Genomic DNA, 22,438 nt, shown 5'->3' on the forward strand with positions numbered 1-22,438 from the left:
TAATGCTAATATCAACAACAACAAAAAATGTGGTCTGTCGATTGAGATGTCCCTGCCAGCCCCTTGTTACCATGAAAACTCACTCACACACACACTCACACACACACTCACACACACACACACACAAGCATTAATGTGTTGAGTCAACATTTCAACTAAAGACTAATTAGGCCTTGAAAGTCTCTCACACACGCTGTGTCAACATTTGTACTTCCTGAAATCCATTAAAGAACAATTAGGAAACACACGCACACACAAGCGCACACATGCACATTTTTACTGGTTCTTGTTTGCTGCTTAAGCAATGGGAGGCGGAGCCAAGCAGGTGTCAGATTTCTCTTTTTAATGAATTATAGACTTCATTTAGACAGGTTAAAGCAGGCTGCAGCTGATTGGTTGAGCTCTCAGGCCACGGCCATGTCATCTGGTCAATAAGGAAGTGGGGGTGGGGACGGGTCAGAGTTTAGATACAGGGTGTGGCACCTAACAGGAAGTGAAGCCTTTCCAGTAGAAGTTCTTGCAGCCAGCTTTGCGTTCACGGGGGGGCAGGCTGTTGGGAGGATCCACCGAGCGCTCCAGGTTCATCCTCCCGCTCCCGGTTACCGCGGCAACCAGCTCAGCCTCCCGCTGGCTGTCGGCCTCGGGCAACGCCATACGGGCCAGCAGGTCCTCCACTGCACGTTTGGTCCAGTCCTGCAACACAAGAAGCCTCTTCATCAAGTCTGGAACCCAGCAGTTTTTGGGAAGACTGCATCTTTGTGTCCAGAGTTGTGAGTTTCGGACCTGTGACAGGACACCGGCACCGTGAGCTTGTTGCAGCATCTGGTGGTGACGCAGCTCCAGGTTCAGGTCTTGGTTCTGGTACTCATCCTGCTCTCTGTCAGGCTGAGGGGAAACAGCCGGGCTGCACAGAACCAACGCCATGAGAACCAAAATGGCGGGACCTGGACCGCGATGCATGTCTGCTGAAAGAACAAGAAGATGAGAAAGGTCACAAAGAAGCACACAAGAACATCAAACTTGCATACTCGCTTGTTCTTCTTCTTCTGCTGCTCCTGGTTCTGGTTCTTGCTCTGGATCCAAGCTTGTCTGTGGTTGCGCTCGTCTTCCTGCTGTTCTTTTGAAGGCTCTTGCCCCTCCCCCCTCAGGTCCCATGATGCCCTGTGTTTGATTGACAGCTGAGTGTGCAGGAGATGGAGGAATGTTAAACAAACTTCCATTAGAGCAGATTGGCTCTAAATGGATTCGGAATAATAAAACAATAAAAAACAAACATCGGAATTAACGGAGCGTTACCGGATTAGCAGACTTCATTAGCGCCGGCGGATATTTCCATTAAGCAAAGCGCTCGCCCACTCCACATTTGGACGGAGCAACACGACGCCTGCTCCTTCTTTATTGGAGTGCAAATGTTCTGGTGAGATCGGATCAGAACGTTCCGACAGAGACAGCAAACATTTTCCTTTAGAGTGTTTTCCATTGTTATGCTTATTATGTTGGTTAATGTTAGGGGTGAGCAATGCTACAAATTTCCGTATCAATCCGACACCAACTAAGCAAATATCGCTGATACCGATACTTTTTATTTCAAGATCAGTGCACACAAATTGTGTTTTTGTATCAACACATTTTTTTGTTAACAATTCAACAACATCAACAAAATTATACAAAATAATACAATAACACAATTACTGCCAGGGGATGGTGCTCTCAGCCTTACTTCAAAAAAGTAATACGCTGTAGGGACATCGCAGGGACAATTCGAGTGGTCGTCAATCAGCAGTACATCTACACCTTAAAGCTACCAATCACTCTTTTGAGGACAGCGAGGTAAAGATTTTGGCCAAAGAAAACAGATGGTTTGAAAGAGGAGTAAAGGAAGCCATTTTTGTCAAACAACAGAACCCATCACTGAATCGGAATAGTGGTTTGAGGTTTAATTTGGACCCTGTGTTCAGCAGGTTACTGAGACCAAAACCCACAGCTCTTAGTCTTGCAAATGAGGTGAAGGCAGGGCCAAGCCAGAACAATAGATGCTAACGAGCCAGTATCAGAGTTGTTCATACCCAACTCAGGGAGCGACACTTCCCTTTTATCGGAGGTGCTAATGTCAGGAGAGGATTAGACCACTACTCCGCCCAGGCTTAGTGTAAGGAACCAATAGAAGGAGGTTGTTGGCACACCATTTCCGCCCACTCTTACTGTACTTAAGGCCTAGGCTACCAGCACTTATTGGTTCGCTGACGAAGCTCTTCGGATGAGGAGCAAAACGTCGACACCTTCTTCACAGAAGTACAGATGACGTCTCAAGAAGCCTTTCCCTCCTCCTTTAGTTACTAAGTATTAGTTATTGTTACTATTTGCTTTCCCAAAAAGCCATTGAATTAGTAACAGAATTACTCCTTCATAAATGTAACTATTTACCAGGGAAAGTAATTATTGCAGTACTTTTTTGAAAAACCTTCTAATACAGTATCTGGCACGTGAGAAAAGTGGGTGTGGCTCTCATTTCAATCCTTGGGCTTTTTGAAATCCTTTGACTTATCCTGAGTAGGGTCGCGGGAGTATGCTGGAGCCTATCCCAGCTGCCTTCAGGCGAGAGGCGGGGTGCACCCTGGACTGGTCGCCAGCCAATCGCAGGGCACATATAGACAAACAACCATTCAGACTTACATTCATACCTATGGACAATTTAGAGTCTCCAATTAACCTAACATGCATGTTTTTGGAATGTGGGAGGAAACCGGAGTCCCCTGAGAAAACCCACACACGCACGGGGAGAACTTGCAAACTCCACACAGAAATGCCCAACGGAGATTCAAAAGTCTTCCTGATCTCCTGACTGTGTGGCCAACGTGCTAACCACTCGGCCACCGTACGGCAACACAGATACAGTTAAAAAAAACCAAAAAACATAAACATAAAAGAGGACTGATAGTAGCTGATAGTATCAATCCGATATCAATATTACCCTGGCATCAATAATTTGGATATTTGGAACTACGCTAGTATTAGTAATTTTGTTAATTGGGTTGACCCAAACACCTGAAAATATTGATCATACTAGTATCAATACTATGACGGAGTATGAGGGCCACATTGAAAAAAATAAAAATCTGAGATTTGGAGAATAAATTTGTGAATTTATGAGAAGAAAAGTCGTAAATTTACGAGAAAAAAATTTAATATTACGAGAATAAAGTCAGAAATTTAAGAGAATAATGTCGTAAATTTATGATAATAAAGTCAGAAATTTACGAAAAAAAGTCATAATATTAGGAGAATAAAGTCGTACATTTGCGAGAATAAAGTGGTAATAATACGTGTCAGAGGGAAAATGGAGTATAGCTCTTCAGGAAGGAACGTAAATTCACGACTTTATTCTCGTAAATTTACGACTTTATTCTCAAAATCTCAGGTTATTTTTTTTCCTATGTGGCCCTAATGCTCCGTCAGTACTAACACACTTTACTAACACAGTATCAATAATTTCCATTCTTGGATTGACCCACCCACTTGTATTATTAGAATAGAACTGAAAAATATTGAACTGATAAACCGATACTATCCTGGTGTCGATAGTTGGATCGACCTTCCCAGCTCTATTATTCAAAGACAACTAAAAAATATCCATCCTATCATAGTAGTACCAATCCAATACCAACACTACCATTATATCGATAATACCAAGATTTACCAATACCAATACCAATTGCCTCAATTATTAGAAGAGAATTAAAAATATCACTCATCAGACTAGTATTAATCCGATACGATACCATCCTGGTATCAATAATATTGATTTTTGGATCTCCCCGCCCAACTCTCTTATTAGAAGAGAACTGAAAAATATTGACTTTATTATATACCGATAGTACCCTGGTATCAATAATATAGATATTTGGGTAGACCTGCCCAACTCTATTATTAAAAGAGAACTGAAAATATTGATCTCATCATACTAGTATCAATCCGATGCCGATTCTACCCTAGCATCAATAATACCGATGTTTGGATCAACCTGAGCATATCAGTTATGAGAACTGAAAATATGTCATCTTACCAGTATCACTCTGATACCGATACTACCCTGGTATCAATAACACCGATGTTTGGATCGAACCGCCCAGCTCGATTATATGTCACCAAATCATGAGAGTCATGTGCAAACCTTTAAGGAAACAAGGACACCATGTGAGGAAAAAAAGCATTCATTTATTCTTTAATAGAGCCACCCCATGCCCCACCCCCCACCCCCACTTGTTCCGCTCTAATGAAGAAGTCTTTGCTGCAGCTGGTTGCCGCGGTAACATATTAACGATCAGCCATTGCTAAGGAGCTGCTGGCATGAGGCATGATAGGATGCTGATGACATCACACTGCGATGTTTGCATTTCGTTTAGTCCCGACCATCATTCAACGGTTCCGAGAATTGACAACTTGGGGAAAGTGAGGTTGAAAGGGGGTTAAGTGACACACACACACACACACACACACACACACACACACACACACACACACACACACACACACACACGCGCACTCACACATAATTTTTTTATTTTTATTTTTCGCACAGGTGGAACTCAAGGGAGGGAACTGGGGGCCGTAGTTTAGAAGTGGTCTCCTGCTATGACTAACAATCACACCGCACTCACGCTGCTGCTAGAACAATTAACAGTCTTGTTGGTACCGGTACCGGCATCGGTGGTGCCAAGACGAGGCGTTCACAGACGCTTGGAGCACACTCTGCAGCGACTGATGAAATCTTCTGGAACGTCTCCAGTTTCCGTGTGAGGTTTTGGTTTGCTGTGGAAGAAAGAGATCGGGATCTGTGAGAGACTTTCCAGGACCGTAAACAAGGTTTTTGTCAGTGTCTGCAAGGCATCAGGGGTTATCAAATACATTTGACCTAGGGTTTTCGTACAATCCTCGCATGTTCACAGATTTTTGATGAACTTAAAGACCGACAAAATGATCTCGGGATAAAAATAAAGGAGAGGCTTACTGTGAAGGTGAAAATGTACATACAGTATCTTTGCTACTGGTGAAAAGTAATAAAACTGCTTGTTCAGCGAGTTTTAGTGGTAGAGGAACGATGCATGTACCGTTGGAGGGGTTCACTGTTAGCTTTCAAACGCTGCTATGTTTTTCGGATTAGTGTTTAGTTTTATGAAATTATTTATGAAATATGCGGGTCACTGACTGCTTGCTTGTTTTCAGCGTTTTTCCATTGAAGTGCTTGCGGTTTTGACAAACTGGTTTGCTTTCAGTTGACGCGCTTCCTGTGACGTGGTTGCCAGCCAGTGTACAGTGGCTGTGTGATTGTACGTTAAAGGTAAACCTCGCTCCTCGACACAAAGCCGTGCTGGTCAGTCTGTTGAAAGCCTGGGCTTTTAGCTCATTGGCTAGCGCGCTGTGCAAGACTCTCAAACGTCGGGAATGTGTGGTTGCAGGTGTTCTTTTGAGTGAACTTTCTTCCTTCCCTGATGGCAATGCGTCAATGAAAAGGAAAGTGAAAGTGAAAAGGGAAATGAAGACATGGTAAACGGCACTGTCTGCATGCCCGTTCCATGTGAAAGGATATACTCCTACGAAATGGACAGTAATAACTACAGCAGCAATTTACCAGTCGACCGATCAATATGTTTTAACAAGGATAAGAAAAAGCTACAGTACAGCGGAACGGCGCCAGGATGAAAAGGCACAGTCACAGGAGTGAAATGAGCGTGAGTGACTTAATAATTTCTTGTGTGCGACCTGTAGTTTGATCACTACAGTTGAAACAAAGATTTGAACGTTTTTGAGTGTTTAAACAAGAGAGAAAAGTGAGAAAATGTTATTGCCTGTCTGAGAAAAGTGTATAAAGTGTATGGTAAAAAAATGAAGTTCGCTACTTCATGGATTTCACTTATTGCGGGCTATTTTGGGAACCTGTGCCCCGCGATAAACAAGGGAACATTGTATCGAGACTTCCTCCTCCCAATAAGCCTGTCTCTCCCGCCCTTGCAAAGCCCCTTCCGGTGTGCAAGACAACGACGTGGACAAAAGTAAGGAGTTCTCGAGACCATTTCCAATGTGAGATGTTCACCTGAACATGTCATCGGGGTTGAGAGCAGCAAGCCAGTAGCTGTACGAGTCCGTGTAGAAGTTACAAGTCCCTCTGCCGTGACACTCGATGAACGGGATCTTGCGGAAGTTTTCCAGACAGGATCCGGGGGATGAGAGCGGCTGGCCCGATCCCTCGGCCCCCACGCCCGTTTCCTGACGATCAACGAGACTTGTTGTTAGGTACGCCTGCTCAAACCAATGAGTGTGTTCTACGTAGGAATGGTTCTCATGGCGCTCGAGATGGTGGTGAAGATACGAGGTACAGTTGCCATCACCGCTGTGACAGTGTTTGTGCTGCTAGACTGATTTGGATTAGAAGCTCACCATGACAAAGGAGAAACCGGACCACAGAGAGTCCCATCCAGACGGACACGACGGGAGCTGACGTGTCTGACTGTGGACTGTGATCACGTTGGCTGCCGACTCACACACCGTGCACCTGAACAACAAACGCACGCGCACGTCACACTTGAGACACACACACTTGCGCTGCCGCTGTTTCTTACCGGCTGATGTAATTCTTCAGCAGAGGTCCAGAGATGAAGGCCATGGTGCTGAGCCCTGATTGGTGAGTGGAGAGCCAATAGGAGTAGTCGTTGCGTGCGGCGTAGCGACAGGTGTTGTCAGTGTTGCAGAAGAGGAAGGGCATGGTGGTAAAACGAGGCAGACAACTCCCTAAAGCACCTGAGGAGAGCAGAGAAGTCTTCTGAGTTTCTTTTTTGAAGTAAAAATGTAACTTTCCAATGTTAACATGACCGCACGGTCAAATAAGTGAATACGGTAGATGGATACATGCATAAAAAGCCTTAAAATTGCCATTTTTCATCGTCTAAAAACACCCTACTATGCCTCTAACAGTTATTCAACACATTTGAAACAATCACAGGCATACGGTATACAATATTGTACAATAGATCCCCTCTTTTCGTGGGGGTTACATACGGGACCACCAGCTCACCATGAAAAAAACGCTAGTAATTTGACACACAGCTCGCTCCTCCCCCTCTAAACCCTCCAGCTAGCTTGACGTTGCCATTCTATGATTTCGGATTCATCCATCTTCTTCCACTTATCCGAGGTCGTGTCACAAGGGCAACAGCCTAAGTAGGGAAGCCCAGACTTCCATCTCCGCTGAATTCGTCCAGCTCCTCCCGGCGGATTCTGAGGCGTTCCCAGGCCAGTTGGAGAGACATAGTCTGGAGACACATAGGCTCCCCAACATGGCCTCGGTCTTCCCCGAGGCCTCTGACCAGTCGTACGTGCCCTGAACACTTCCCAGGAGGGCGTCTGGAAGGTCAAGATGCCCGAGTCGCCTCCTCTGGCTCCTCTCAATGGGGAGGAGCAGCGGTTGTACTCCGAGTTTCGTCCGGAAGACAGTGCTCTCACTTTCTCTTCCAGCCGATTTGGATATCGGAGCAACGTTTGCAATAGAAGCGAGTGTTGCAATTATTAGATTATTATTAAATGATTAGATTAAGCTCCAGAACCCTCCCCTTCTCTCTTCAATTGCCATTGTTCATTTGCTAGACAATCAAAGTTTGAGCCATAAATATGGCTCAGACACTTATTAAACACATTTAAAGTGTAAAATGTATAAGTACTCACCACTAATGAATGATAATGGAATATGATCGAACAGAAGAAGCTAGGCAAACTTCTGCGTATGCCAAAAGAATATGATGAGTTCAAAGACCACCAAACAAAGTGTGAAATATCAATGCTTGACGAAAAAACATTATCAGTGCGGTATACAAACATAGATATGTCAATTACTGTGGGCTTTCTAACAATGGTACATGTATGCTGTACATTTTATCACGTACATGATTTCCGACTGAGATGTGTTTTCTGTGGAAAAACAGTCTATTTTTGGATTTTTATTTTTTTTTACCAAAAATCCACAAATTTGCACGCCATGAATGCTGAATGCACGGGGATCTGCTGTAGTTACCAAGTGTGCAGTAACGTATCACATCTTGTCAACGCATTTTCCTGCTGGAAAATGTTGAATGAACTGACTTGTGAGACAGCACCCTCTGCTGGATTCATAGCTGCAGCACTCTTTTTCCCTTGCAGATAGCGCCATCAAACCACTTTTTATTTGAGTTAGAATCAAAACCTAATTATTAACAATATAAGCAAAAAAAATGTATTTGCAAAAAATTGGGGACTGAAAAATGCCGAACCACGAATCTCCTGTAACAGCTACATTGTGGCCTACCTGCATTTGAACAGTTTTGGAGCTCTTTGTATTACATTAGCAAGTTTCTTCACAACAAACATTGTAAAAAGAGGCTGGAACAGTGAAAAGTGAAATGACCAAATGGGAATGGCAAAGAGCAGTGGTGTGTACCCAGGTCTTGTCCATGAGCTCGGTTGTTCCCATTGATGAAGAGCAGGGAGAATCCGCTGTACATCTTGCTGGATCCTGCAGGGCATTCCGGAACAAAAACGTCCTGACTGTGTCGGGTGAACAGGAAGCCGTCCTTCTCTGATACATCCTCGCATGGACCCGGTGGACCCCGGGGACCTTTTGAACCCATGAGACCTTGTGTACCCATGATACCTGCCAACCGGTGAACATTTTTACTGGTTCTGGTCATCAGCCTCTAAATTTTCGGCGCGGAACAACTGTTGGAAGAGAGTTTTGTTACCTTTTATTCCAGGGAGTCCTCTGTCACCAGTGTCCCCTTTCAGCCCTGGAAAACCAGGCCAGCCCCTCGAGCCAACCCCCCCTCGACTACCTTTAGGACCTATAGTTATCAAAACACATCACTGCTATCTTTCTCATCTTCCTCATGAATTTGCTATTCACAAAATTGCTGAAATTATTCACCTGTACTACCAGGTCTCCCTCTGGTTCCTGGGCTCCCTGGTTCTCCTGGCAGTCCCTCACCTCCAGGCAAACCTTGTTCTCCAGGTAAAACTACAACCTCCCTGGACACATCCTTCCCACTCTGTCCTGCAGGGGTAGCATACTGCATTCTAGTCAGTAGTACTACTAACTGCATGGACTAACACAACTACGCCCAACAGAGGCTAACCTACCAATGTACCGTATATTTAAAAAAAACAACATATTTGTACTGTCCTGTAATTCCTCTGTTTAAGTCCTGTGTTGAAGCTAAATATATCCCTAGCTGATGTCACCAGCCAAATGTTGGCTATGGGACGAACTGCAAACTGATGTCAGCATGCATACGCAATTCCTGATGCTACCTCGTTTCCCAGGAGGTCCAGGAGGTCCGTGAGAACCTTTGATGCCCGGTGACCCGTCCTCACCCTTCATACCTGAAATTGACACATCAAGCGTTCAACTCACAGTTGATGTTCCAAACTGAGCCAGCAGAGAAAAAAGCAGTAAAGTGGTGATCCGACCAACAGGTCCTGTAACACCAGTTTCTCCCATCAGGCCTTTGAGTCCTGTTGCTCCTTGTGGTCCGTCTTCACCCTGAAAAAAAAAATCAGAAAACATTTAATTTCTTAGTAGAGGACACAAGCAGGAGTGTTTCTGGTCTCAAGTTTGTATGAAGAGGTTTAACGGACTGACCGGTCTGCCTCGCTGGCCAGGATCACCAAGGCAACCAGGGAGTCCTGGGTTACCGGTTGCTCCTTTAGTTCCCTTCTCTCCCTTAAGTCCAGGACCTGGTGGACCAGGAGGACCTCGACAACCCGGCGGACCTACAACCAAAGTGGTAAATCAGCAATTTTCAGAAGAAGATTACAAAAAACTAATCATCTCGAGCCAGGACCCTTTACGGCTGAATCACCTGTGGGCCCTCTTTCTCCGCTCAGTCCTTTTCCTCCTTTGTCTCCTTCAATGCAGACTCCCTGCCTGCCACGAAGACCAGGAGGTCCAGGGGACCCAGGAGGACCAGAACAACCTGGATTTCCTTCTGGACCAGATGGCCCTGGGTGACCACAAGTACCAGGAGTTCCCTTTTCTCCAACACAACCTGTGGGTATTTTTTTTTTTTTTACATCCAAGTAAAAAAAAAAAAATAGTAATCACAATCAGAGGTGACAACTCACCTGGTGGACCTTTTGTCCCCTCTGCTCCCCTGGCTCCAATTCCAGGTGCTGAACAAAAAAAACCCCAACTTGGATCAGGCAAGACAGAGACAAAACCATCCAGTATTACCAGGCCTAATGTAAGTTACAGTACTTCACCTCCCATGGCTCCTTTTTCCCCAGGAGGTCCTGGTATACCATCCTGCCCCTGGTTGCCTCTGGATCCAGCTGAACCGGGATCTCCAGGAGCCCCCTTGTTACCTGACGTGGAGACACAGTTGTCATGTGAGAGGTTTGTGTTGACTTTTTGACTAATGGCAATTTTATTCTAAAACCAAGGCACCTGTAAGACCGCTAGGTCCTGGAGGTCCACTGACACCCGGAGGCCCATCACAACCTTTCTCACCAGGAGAGCCCGGTGGACCTGAGACAGACAGACACACATGACAATGAGAAGATTTTCACCTGGACTGTTCAAGGAGGAGCAAATGGACCAACAAATGGACAGCCCATTTTGTGTTTTGTCTCACAAACTTACCAACTATTTAAAGATTAAGGAATAAAAAAAATCGACCTCTGCATCCAGGAGGTCCAGTGTTTCCTTTAGGCCCACAGCGACCACATTCTCCTGGAGGACCAACATCTCCTCTGTCTCCTGGATTCCCCTTTGTACCTGGAAGACCTGAACAACCTGGCTGTCCCTGGAAGAAGACAACAGAGGTTTGAGAATGGAGATTGTTTCCTTCTTGTGTAGACATGTTCCTGGGCTAGTGACTATCATGGTCAGGTTGACAAAAAAAATACTTGCTTCAAATTAAAGACCTAGACATACTAGCATAAATGCTTATGTATGTTTAATTGACAGGATATTTATGTGTTATACATCTACACAATCATTCATGATTTCTTAATGGCAGCGGATTCTGGACTCTTAACCATTCTCATCCTCCTGGACTTCAGTGCACCCATGCCATGTTCCTTCCAGACTAGCTCCCATTGGTTTCTCAGGTTTCCCCTGGTTCAAGTCTAAGCTTTCTGGCTGTGTTCACTATGTCTATCACTATGTCTAAATCAGAACATTGGCATCTCTCCCAGTCACACCCAGTGTTCAGCAAAGTTCTGTTCTTGGTCCTCTCCTCCTCATCATTTACGGTTTCCTATTTGGTCAATTTTTCATTATATTTTCTTTTAACAACTTTCCTGTTAACAAGAATATAGCTGAGCGATGCTATGTGTCCTACCTTCTCTCCAGCCTGTCCCTTAGGTCCTGGTCCGGGTAAGCTAGGTTCCCCTTTTGCACCTTTTAGTCCCTCCAGTCCTAGCTTTCCATCAAGCCCAGGTTTTCCACTCGGCCCTGCAGAACCTTTTTCACCTTTGCAACCTGCACCCAAAATCAGGGTGGTCCTAATAGCTTAAACATTGATCATATATGTCATGAATGTAAAATAGAGTGAAGTTACTTACCTGGCTTTCCAAGATCACCTCGGTTGCCGGCGAGACCACAAGGACCAGGAGGACCTCTCTCTCCATCTCTACCTGGTTCTCCAGGAAGTCCTATGCGTCAAAAACATTTGATAGCTGGTTCATACTGTATTTGAATGGTGTTGGTTTTTGTTGTTTGAAATGCTAGCTATATGCTGGAAGAATGATGCTAACAATGGGAGAACAAAAACACCTTGGGGTCCAGCTCTTCCAGGTGTACCGTTGGCGCCGTCAAGACCCGGAGACCCCTGTGTGCCCGGTTGGCCTTTAGCGCCAGTCAGACCTGGGTTTCCTAAGGGTGACCCCAAGCAAAGAAACTGGTGAGAAGTGTTGCCATTGGGACTTCCTCTTCAGGCCACCTCACTTAAACCATTTCACCACTCGAATTCCAGGGATGTTTTTTCCACCTTTTCTTTACTTACTATTATTGCTCAGATTAGCCGCTAGCATTAATTAGGTTCTCATTTGCACAAAGTCGCAGGAAATGATGATCGTTACCACAGAACACTGAGTGAAAAACAGAACCATTCCAAACCCAGCAGAATAGAATAGAATACCAGGTTCTCCAGGGTCTCCGGGGTCTCCATACATCTCTATAGTGGTATCTTGCCCTTTGGGCCCTGTCTGTCCTTGGTTGCCCAGAGGCCCTGGTGGCCCCCGGGAGCCTGGAGCACCATCCACACCCATCTGACCTGAGACAAAGACAACAATCTATGAGTGATTTAGACACAGACAGACCAACCGTTTGTGATGACTCGAGCCAACCTTTTGGCCCTGGACTCCCAGCCTCTCCTGGTTTTCCTATGGCCCCTGGACTCCCATGGACTCCTGGAGGACCCACGTCTCCCCTGATACCTGACACACACAAACATTGTTCAATGCCACTGCAAGTACATCCCGTCCATGAGTAGCAGCAGACTTTAGCAATGAAGAGGCAGGCAGGAAAAACAGTTCTCCTGGTCCACAATGTTTTTAAATGTATACATCAGGGGTCTCAAACTCGCAGCCCGCGGGCCATTTGCGGGCCTTTGCAGCCCACCAAACTGTATCTTGCGGCCCGCGACTGGACATCAAAGAGTAGTGTAACTGCAGCCCACAACATCCGGGCGAGCTCAGTGTTACTTACATACTTACAGGGGCAAGTAAACACCAACACTGAACTAACAGTGGTGTTATCACATGGATGTATTGTGAATTGTATCGTATCGTGAGGTACCCTGAGATTCCCAGCCCTACTCCCAATACTTGATGCGGCCCAGCCTCACCCAGACTCTACCTCCACTGCCCCCCAGTGAAATTGAGTTTGAGACCCCTGGTATACATGAACCGTACCTGGGCTCCCTGGCTGACCAATGTTCCCAGTCTGCCCCTTCAAACCCATGCTTCCGGGTGGACCTGGAGTTCCATCAAACCCCGGGACCCCGAATGCTCCTTGAGGTCCAAGGGCTCCCATGCCTGGCAGCCCAGGATCACCTTGCTGGCCCTTTTGACCTCTGCCTCCTGCAGGACAAGAACCATCTTACACTGCTGAAAGATTTGCTTTCTATACAAAATCTTCATGGCTTTATACCTGTGAAGCCTATGACTCCCATCTGACCCTGCTTTCCTACTGATCCAGGTGGTCCCGGAAAGCAAGGTCCGACAGGACCGAGTGGTCCAGGAACACCATCCAGACCACTACAACCTGAAACAGAGTGGGATGCAGACCTGAGTGTCAGAGGGAAGTCTAATGTTTTTAAATCTGTTTGTAAATGAAACATTTTATATTTGCATTCTTAATTATAAGAATGCTTCATTACACACGTTAGACATTTTTACACAAAAAAACCCCCAAAATTTCTCTACCTCATATTTTAGGTTTGAGGGTTTGACATAAGACTGAAACAGCTTTAAGTTAAACTCTTCTTAGCCAAATCATCACACCAAAAATCTACCTTTGGGCCCTGGCACTCCATCTTGCCCTGCAGGTCCTGGGTCCCCAACAATTCCTTGGGGACCTTCAGACCCTTGTACTCCAACAGAGCCATCTTCTCCTTGTGGCCCTAATTGGCCAAGCTGGCCCGGAAAACCAAAACCAGCATCCCCCTGTTCCATGAAGACGCTAGATCAGTGATAAAAGTTCTGAAACATACTGTACTTCTTTACATCGAGTATTAGCTCATGTCACCTTCTCACCAGGTCTTCCCGGGGGCCCTGATGGTCCAGAGCGACCCTTGCTTCCATAACTTGCCACACCTGGAGCTCCTGCAAGGCCTTTGAATCCTGAACTCACAAAGAAATCCAGTAGGTCACAAGCACTTCAATAATGACTCCAGGTTCTTCTAAACCTTACCTTTGACCCCTGGAAAGCCTGGAGGACCCTGGACAGTAAATCCTTTTTCTCCCTTTTCTCCCTTCAGACCAACCAGTCCCAGATTTCCAGGGGGTCCCATAGCACCTGAGTTCATCAGAAAAAGGCACCTAAAAATGTGACATTATAACTTGAAAACACGATGAGGACTTCTCACTGTAGGTACCAAGTAAAACCTGACACAAGTTTTTGCTACTGTCTCACCTTCTGGTCCAGGATTCCCAGATGAACCCTTTACCCCTTTCTGGCCGGGATCTCCCAGACTGGTTTTGATTTCACCAGGAGAACCTTTTTCTCCTGAAACACAGACAGTTGGGACTTTCTGGAGGGATCAAACATGTCAGACTATGTCAGGAGTCGAATGTCCTGTTGCAACCCTGGCCTGTCCTACCTGGTATACCGGGATCTCCTCGCTGGCCCAAAACACCCATATTGCCCTGTGGCCCTGGAGATCCTGGAGCCCCAACACCGAGAAGCCCTGGTGGCCCCATTTGCCCAAACGGGCCCATAGTACCAGTCTCTCCAACAGGGCCTCTGTCACCTTTTGGTCCTTGAGGTCCCTGCAAACAAATGATTCCCCTGTTAGTCAAGTGGACGCACCATGGAACTGTCCAACAATTTAGGGCTCTTGAGCAAGGCACCAAAACCACCCATAGATTGAGCTCAGATATCTCTCCTTCCCTGCCACCACTTTCCAGAGGTACAGAACTTGTTGGCTACAGTTTGATGGAGAATCTTTGGACCACATCCTGTTGTCTTCCAGTCTGATACTCACAAGGTTTCCCTTCTGTCCCTGAATGCCTTTGGGTCCTGGCATTCCGGGTAGTCCATCTGCACCCTCACGGCCTGGAGGTCCAGTGTTTCCTTGGTCCCCAACATCACCCTTCTGCCCAACCCGCCTCACAATGCCAGGTTCACCCATTGGACCAGGAGGTCCTGGCAGTCCTGGGACGCCAAAGAGGCCCTGCAGAGCAAGATGGAGAGAGCGAGAGAGATGCTGATGAAGAAACCAGAAAAACTATCAAATGTTTTGTTCGTGTTCCACAGTTGGAAGAACCAAATTTCCTGGGATCCAACAAACTCAACAGGATCTTGTGGATCTAGCTGAATCCAAGATCCAGTATCAAGTTTTGCTGATTTCAGTGTTATGTGTTTATAGTTTCTGGAGCTTTGACGTGAGCTCACCTGTAGACCAGATGTCCCAGCAATACCTTTCACACCTTTGTGACCTTTCGGTCCAGGGGCACCATGTGCACCTGGGCAGAGAATGAGAGAAGAGGATTTACCAACTTCAGTGTTAAGAAGCTTTTTTCATGCAAATGAAGACATCAGTGCAAACCGATATTGTTGTTTTACCTCTCTGCCCATCTGCGCCTGGTTCCCCTGGTTCCCCTGGAGGTCCAGGGGACCCCACAACAATGGGACAGACAAAACACACCTCCCCCTTCTCACCTGTAAATGAATGAATGAAATCAGATAAAACAAGACAACAACATTTACAGTAATTACGCTAAACGTATGTGTATGTGTCAGCATTATTTGGGTGTCAACATGTTGTCTCACCTTCCGGCCCTTCCTGTCCTCTGGTCCCAGTAGGTCCCATCAGACCTTTCACACCTTTAGCACCTGGACGTCCAGCATCTCCTTGCAGGAATTCTGACAGGCAAAATGAGTTAATCATCTTGAAGCTGGACGAGACCTCTTTGAAAGATGCTAGGCTAGCTGCAATATGGCTAGCTAGCATCATAGCTAGGCATTTCAACCACAATGTTCACTGAATATTGCAAATGAAACGTTGTGAAACATGCTGGTAAATGTCTAAAAAATATCAAACATGAACATCACCTGGTATTCCTGATTCTCCTGGTTCTCCTACAGATCCAGTAGCTCCTGGGATCCCAGGCTGACCTGGACGCCCAACAATGACAGGCCCAGGCTCCCCTGGTTCTCCTTTCGGTCCTGTGAAGCCCGGTGGCCCCTTCGGGCCCGGCTGACCTGTTGGACCCTCCCCTTAAGAGAAAAGATTGATGGATGATAGAAGTCCTCATCCTCGGATTGATCCTTAGGAGAAGCTGCATGATACCTCTCTCGCCCTGTAGTCCAGGAAACCCGACAAGTCCTGAAAGAGTCGCAGAGGAAGCCCAGTGATGATCATGCATGTCACCTGAGATCCAAGTATAAACAGACTGATTATGATGATGGTACCTGGCTCCCCGGCAACTCCTGGAGGTCCAGGTTGCCCAGGAACCCCAGGCTGACCTTTCAGGAATCTGTGGTTCCAAAATATCTGGTGGAAAGCAGCAACAAATTTATGACACGCCTAACCACACCCTCACTTTGAATCATGCAGAAATTGTTCGCTGTTCTAACTCTCAGCTAAAAAGCATTGTGAACATTTTGCCACGCCCGATAAATCCCAACATGGATACTTCAAGACACAAGCACACCTGAAGTACTCTGGCTTCACGGGTCACCTTACAACTTTTAACTCTGGTTAATGTTTTTCAATGATTGTCAAGTGACACCTCACCTCGCCTGGAAGACCTGGAGGACCAAAGTCACCTTTTTCGCCCTGAACACAACAAAATGCAAACATTATTAATGACTTAATTTCAGTCTTAGTTACAGTATATCACTTCACAAAAAACACTCAATCAAGACTGCGCACAGTTGCACCATCGATGCCTGGAGGGCCGAGATACCCACGATCCCCTGGTTCTCCCTGAAGACGTGACAAAAGAGGTGTTTTGTTATCGAGTCAACGAGTAGCTCGCTTACACTGCATTTTAGCAAACATTAGCTTGCATAACATTCCTCACCGGCTGTCCAAGTTCTCCGACGACCCCGTCCTTTCCTGGTTTTCCCTGGAAATCACGACATTAGAACCTCATTTTAATGTGCGACACCATCAACAACACAATTCCTGAGCCGCTCACAGACGTACAACAGTCTACAATACGTATACCTTCTGACAGTACGATATCGCTCAACGAGTACAGTAACTTGTGACAGTACGATATCGCTCAGCGTTACAATAACTTGTGACAATACAATACGGCTCAACGTCAGCATAACTAACAACAGTATAATATCGCTCCATGTGGTTATGACAGTACGGCATCATTCAACGTTACAAAGCAGTACGATATCGCACGATGTTACAATAACGTGACAGTACAATAGCTCTCAAAGTTGCAATAACGTGTGACAGTACGATATCACTCAATGTAATTGTGGCAGTACAACATCGCTCATCGTAACATAACCTGTGACACCGTTACAATAACAGTACGACATCACACGATGTTACAATAACATGCGACAGTACGATATCGTGCAGCATTGCAATAATGTGTGACAGCATGAAATTGCTCAATGTCATTGTGACAGTACGATATCGCTGAACATTACTACAATAATGTGAGTGTAACCCGCCTGCTTCACACTGCCCGCTCCAGGATGCGAACACAAGACCTTCGGAATGGGAGACAAGAGGACTGACCGTTGGGCCAAAAGCCCGGACTGTCAACCCAACGTTCAGCGAAGCTCTTAAGGCCGAGAGAGTGACATTTTACCACCGTGCACTTGCGCAGCTGCACTGACCGGCATCCGTTACATGAGAGTGTGTTATATTGCTCATTGTTACAATACTGTATGACAGTATGATATGGTTCAACCTTATGTTAAGTTGAGACAATATGCTATCGCTCAACGTCTTGTGCTATGACCTTGTGCTGACCCCTGATTAAATACTCGTCCTTACCGATGAACCAGGGTCACCTCGCTCACCCTTGTCTCCTTTAAGGCCCGTTTTTCCTGGTCGACCCTGGAGAAAAAAAACAACACCTGCAATTTAGACAGGAAGTAGATGAGAAAACAATAGCTGACGTTCGTGAAAAAGGTGTAAACATACAGGAGGTCCACGACAACCTTTCTCTCCAACATCACCTGGTTCGCCCTGAAACCACAGAAGCAGGTGAGATGGAAAAAGGTAGATGAAGGAATGGACGGATGGACTGGGACAAACCTTCAGTTCTTTGGGTCCCTCTGCGTACAATTTGATTCCTTTCTGTCCAGGAATGCCTGGCGGTCCGCGATCACCCTTAAAGTCAAATAAATGAAGTGCATAAAATCCTGTCTTCCAAGCATTAGCCTGTTGCAGTTTGGACCCTCTGAACCCACCTTCTGACCTTGGGGACCTGGGATCACTGGACTGGGACCCTCTTGACCCTGGAACAAGGACACAATATAATCACAATGAAGCAATCACACGCTGACAGGGTGAGCATCACCTTAACTCGCCCACCATGACGAGGAAAGTACACTCAGAATAATTGCTATAAAACTGAGGTCCGATCGAGCCTGACCTTTTCTCCTGGTAGCCCTGCAAGTCCTGGACTTCCCTGTACAGGAAAAATAGTATTTGCTGTCAGATAATTGGACAATGAGACTCAACAAATAAAAGTTTTCAATGAAGCTCACAGGAAGTCCGGCGGGTCCTGGAGGCCCTGGAAGACCTGGTGTACCTGGATCTCCCATCAAGCCCTGCCACACAAACTGTACTTCAGAGTGTGTTGAAGCAGGAAGCCACAGTAGACTTTTCAAAAACAAAACCACTTCCTGTCATTTTCTTGCCATGCACTGACCATGCCTCCATCCGGTCCTTGGCGTCCTGGTGCCCCTTTTATGTCGGGAGAAGCTGGAAAGGTGACAGAGTCTCCCTGAAAGACACCAAAGACTCACAACAGTGGAACAGAAACTAAAATGGTACAAGTTTCTTGTCTGGCTGTGGCCTCTAACCTTGGCTCCTCGCAGTCCAGTCTGGCCCTGAAACACATCAGAGTGGTTAGCTCCCACAGCTAGCTACTAACTGGCACTTTGGCACCGGTCAACAGGAGCCACAGAAAACTCACTCGCGGGCCAACCGGTCCTGGACGTCCAGGAAAGCCAGGGAAGCCATCTTGACCCTGGAAGAAGACACATCACTAGCAAGCACTCCTTCATTTTCACCTGGCCTCTCTTTCTGTAACGTGGCTACCTGGGTCCCGTTGCATCCTGGCAGACCTGCTTGTCCCGTGGACCCTTCACGACCAGGAAGCCCCTGAGAAACAACCAATCAGAAAGTGTGCTTGTGTGTATTTGATGTTTGGCAAAGGGACTCTGTGGTTGTTACCGGCAGGCCTGGGGGTCCTGGAAAACCTGGAGGTCCTGGAAGACCCTGGACACACACACACACGGTATATTTAAAAGCAAGTGTGTCGTGCAAGTGTGCAGACAGGTGACATCTTAATTTGTGAGTGTGGCGCCCTCTGGTGGCTCGAGGCGGAAGTGCATATTGACTCAGGCCTTCCAGTCTCATATTTTTAGAGGAAATGACTCCCAAAAATGAACTTTTTTTTTTAGCAAGCTAATGAACACATGACTAAACTGGTCAACTGTTTAACAAACAATTTTGTGGGATAAAAATGCTTGAAAGTTGTGTTACTTCAGCCTGTATACATTATATGTGTGTATACAGTATACCTGTATATACTGTATACTGTTTATGTGTGTGTACTGTAACCATGGGAACATCATCATCATCTTCCTCCCCACTCCTACCCGGGAGCCTTTCAGTCCGACACTTCCTGCAAGGCCCCGTTGACCCTGCGAACCCATGATGACATTATTATTGTATTTATTCTTCCTGTCATTGGAGACAAAAAAAAAACCACACTGACTTTCTCTCCTTCAGGTCCTTGGCGTCCCTCGTTGCCAGGGTAACCAATCACTCCAGGCAGTCCATCGAATCCCGGGTAACCCGGCTCCCCCTGAGGAGGGTCAGGTGATTATATGCAAGGTCACATAAGGTTGGGATGTCAGGTCCTCTGAGGGTGTTTGCAGTGACAGCAGTTCACCACCGGGAGCAGCAAAGAGCCCACAGAGTCGGACATTGGAAGTAGGAAAATGTCCCACTTGGAACTGCCAAGGGAAGACCTCAAAGCGTTCCACGGGAAAGTAACAAAACCTTGGTCCATCCGATTGATTTGACAGCAGTTTACAAGAACTCATGAAGAACATTTAGAACATCAACATCCATGACTCACCTTCTGACCTTTTACCCCATCACAGTGACACAAGGACTTCCTGCTGCAATGACACACCTGCCGAGAAAAAACAAAGGTCAACATGAAACGACGCCGAAAAGAAGTAAAAACGTCTCGTTTCAGAGCACAAGTCAACAACAAGTCAGCAGATGTTTTTCTACTTTTTATCTGAGGCAGACATTTTGAAGTCCACTAACCCAAACATCTTTGTGTGTGTATGTGTGTGTGCGTGTGTGTGTGTGTGTGTGTGTGCAAGACAAGTGGTCGTCCTCACGCACACACACACACACACCAGCTGATGGCGTTTTATCTTCATTCCCATCTCATATCTCTCGATGCCGCCATCCTACCATCACCTCGTCATGCAAGCACACGTTTTGTCCTCATTTCATGTGCTTCTTTGATGACCTTTGACACCCGAGACCTTAACGAGCACTCACGAGATGTGTTCGTAGACCTGGACTACAATATGGATTGTGTTGCAAACCTGCACAAGACCATGGACTGTGGCATAGACTTGGACTTGGACAACGTCGTAGACCTGGACTACAATACGATCTACTCTGTCGTCAACCTGGACTAGACCATGATCTTTGTTGTAAAACTAGACTAGAATGGACTGTTTTGTAAACGTAGACTCTGTTGTAAACCTGGACTATAACCAGGGACCGTGTTATAGACTTGGTCTACAACATGGACTGTGTCTTTGACCTGTAATAGAACAAGGATTGTGTCAGAACAAAACTGATAAACTAATCTGCACTACGACATAGTCTGTGTTGTAAACCTGGACTGTGTTGTAGACTGTAATGGAATATGGACTGTGTTGTTGACTTGGACTAAACCATGGTCTGTGTTGGAAACCTGGATTGTGTTGTAGCCCTTGTACTACAACATGGACTATGTTGTAGACTTGGACTACACCAAGGACTGTGTCATAGACTGGATTAGAACATGGACTGTGTCTTAGACTTGCACTAGAACATGAACTGTGGCGTAGACCTGGACTGTCTTGTAAACCTGAAGTACAACATGGACTGTGTCATACACCTGGATTGTGTTGTAGAACTGTACTAGAACATGGACTGTGTTGTAGACCCAGACTAAAAAACGGACTATGTCGTAAACCTGAATTGTGTTAGACCTGTACTAGAACATGGGCTGTGTTGTAGACCTGAAGTAGAACATGAACTATGTCGTAGACCTGGACTGTGTTGTAGACCTGTAGTAGAACAGCGACAATGTCGTAGACCTGGACTAATTAATGGACTGTGTTGTAAACCTGAAGTAGAACTTGGATTGTGTCCTAAACCTGGATTGTGTTGTAGAACTGTACTAGAACATGGACTGTGCTGTAGACCTAGACTAAAAAATGAACTGTGTTGTAAACCTGGACAAGGACATGGACTGTGGATTAAATGGACTGTGTTATAGACCTGGACAAGAACATGGGCTGTGTCTTAGGCCTGGACTAGACATGAACTGTGTAGCAAATGTGGGGAACAACAAGGGCTTTGGACTACATCACGGACCATGTTGTACACCTGGACTAGAACATGAACTGTTGACAAATGAAGGTGTTTTGATCTTTCCCACATGAACTTGACAACCCAGTTGGCACTTTTTCAACACACACACGCATGCACGTACACTTTTACATAAACTCACACGCGCACACAAATTTACGGACGCGCATCTACGCTCACGCACATTCACCGACGCACGCGAGCGCACGCACACACATACACACACACACACACACACACACACACACACACACACACACACACACACACACAACAAATGTGTCAAAGCAAAAGAAAAATTTAACAAAACATGAATTCTGGATAAATGTGATTTTCACATTAAAAGTCACTCAGTGACGCTCGATCTTCCAGAATAAAAGTTTCACAAAAAAAAAGTTAATTGAAAAGTTAATTGAAATCGGGGTGCGCTTGCTCACCGTCTCGGCGTCTCCCGGAGCTCCCCGCAGGAGGAGCACCAGCAGCGGGAGGATGGGTGCCCCCAGGACCCCAAGTAGAACCATTAAAAGTGACCTTCAGACCCGATCTAGTCCAGATTGATCTCTACACGGTTCGGGTCGGTTCGGGTCCTCTCCTCAACCCGGCTCAGTTCGGCTTCTGACGGGTCACCAACCTGCTGCTGAGGGTGTCTGTTCCAAGGCGTCATTTGACATCATTCACCCGTGTACTTCCGGTTTGGGATTTCAAAATTAAAAGTTGCACTTTTCCGATGTTATTTGAGCCTTTATATCACGACTGACTGACCGGCGGCCAGTTCAAGTCGGCTGATTTACGCTCCAGCTTACCCTGAACAAAATGAATAAATATGAATATAAGTTATGAATAAAGTCAGTTACGTCCTCTTAGTGAATGCT

The 22,438-nt window shown here is 46.1% G+C and overlaps 2 protein-coding genes across 4 annotated transcripts; both read right to left on the reverse strand.

The window, feature by feature from the left end:
• Positions 1-350: 350 nt before the first annotated feature.
• On the reverse strand, positions 351-4,183 carry sst1.2 (somatostatin 1, tandem duplicate 2). Of its 3 annotated transcripts, none has more exons than XM_054794985.1 (3): positions 1,029-4,183; positions 784-962; positions 351-693 (listed from the first exon to the last, which is right to left on the reverse strand). In XM_054794985.1, exons 1-3 carry the CDS (start codon positions 1,153-1,155, stop codon positions 484-486), a joined length of 516 nt encoding a protein of 171 aa, XP_054650960.1. In that variant the 5' UTR covers positions 1,156-4,183; the 3' UTR covers positions 351-483. The 3 variants fall into 3 exon arrangements, with proteins under 3 accessions (XP_054650960.1, XP_054650959.1, XP_054650961.1); XM_054794984.1 differs by having other exon boundaries at positions 784-965; XM_054794986.1 differs by having other exon boundaries at positions 1,033-1,143.
• Positions 4,184-4,260: 77 nt separating this feature from the next.
• Positions 4,261-22,241, reverse strand: col4a3 (collagen, type IV, alpha 3). Its single transcript, XM_054794937.1, has 52 exons — positions 22,004-22,241; positions 20,041-20,097; positions 19,675-19,764; positions 19,556-19,600; positions 19,128-19,172; positions 18,993-19,055; positions 18,868-18,921; positions 18,755-18,781; positions 18,601-18,675; positions 18,437-18,499; positions 18,322-18,357; positions 18,137-18,184; positions 17,982-18,056; positions 17,868-17,912; positions 17,718-17,780; positions 16,774-16,818; positions 16,623-16,676; positions 16,485-16,526; positions 16,160-16,241; positions 16,038-16,073; positions 15,800-15,964; positions 15,518-15,610; positions 15,311-15,406; positions 15,140-15,210; positions 14,730-14,918; positions 14,346-14,514; positions 14,159-14,251; positions 13,937-14,041; positions 13,772-13,866; positions 13,539-13,689; positions 13,175-13,288; positions 12,937-13,104; positions 12,370-12,459; positions 12,162-12,296; positions 11,798-11,896; positions 11,587-11,676; positions 11,364-11,503; positions 10,697-10,823; positions 10,466-10,546; positions 10,282-10,383; positions 10,144-10,191; positions 9,882-10,067; positions 9,662-9,792; positions 9,490-9,562; positions 9,331-9,402; positions 8,948-9,073; positions 8,766-8,864; positions 8,465-8,677; positions 6,618-6,795; positions 6,436-6,550; positions 6,092-6,264; positions 4,261-4,809 (listed from the first exon to the last, which is right to left on the reverse strand). Exons 1-52 carry the CDS (start codon positions 22,085-22,087, stop codon positions 4,728-4,730), a joined length of 4,998 nt encoding a protein of 1,665 aa, XP_054650912.1. The 5' UTR covers positions 22,088-22,241; the 3' UTR covers positions 4,261-4,727.
• Positions 22,242-22,438: the final 197 nt, after the last annotated feature.

The sequence above is a fragment of the Dunckerocampus dactyliophorus genome, chromosome 12 (assembly GCF_027744805.1).
Source record: "Dunckerocampus dactyliophorus isolate RoL2022-P2 chromosome 12, RoL_Ddac_1.1, whole genome shotgun sequence".
Lineage (NCBI taxonomy): Eukaryota > Metazoa > Chordata > Actinopteri > Syngnathiformes > Syngnathidae > Dunckerocampus > Dunckerocampus dactyliophorus.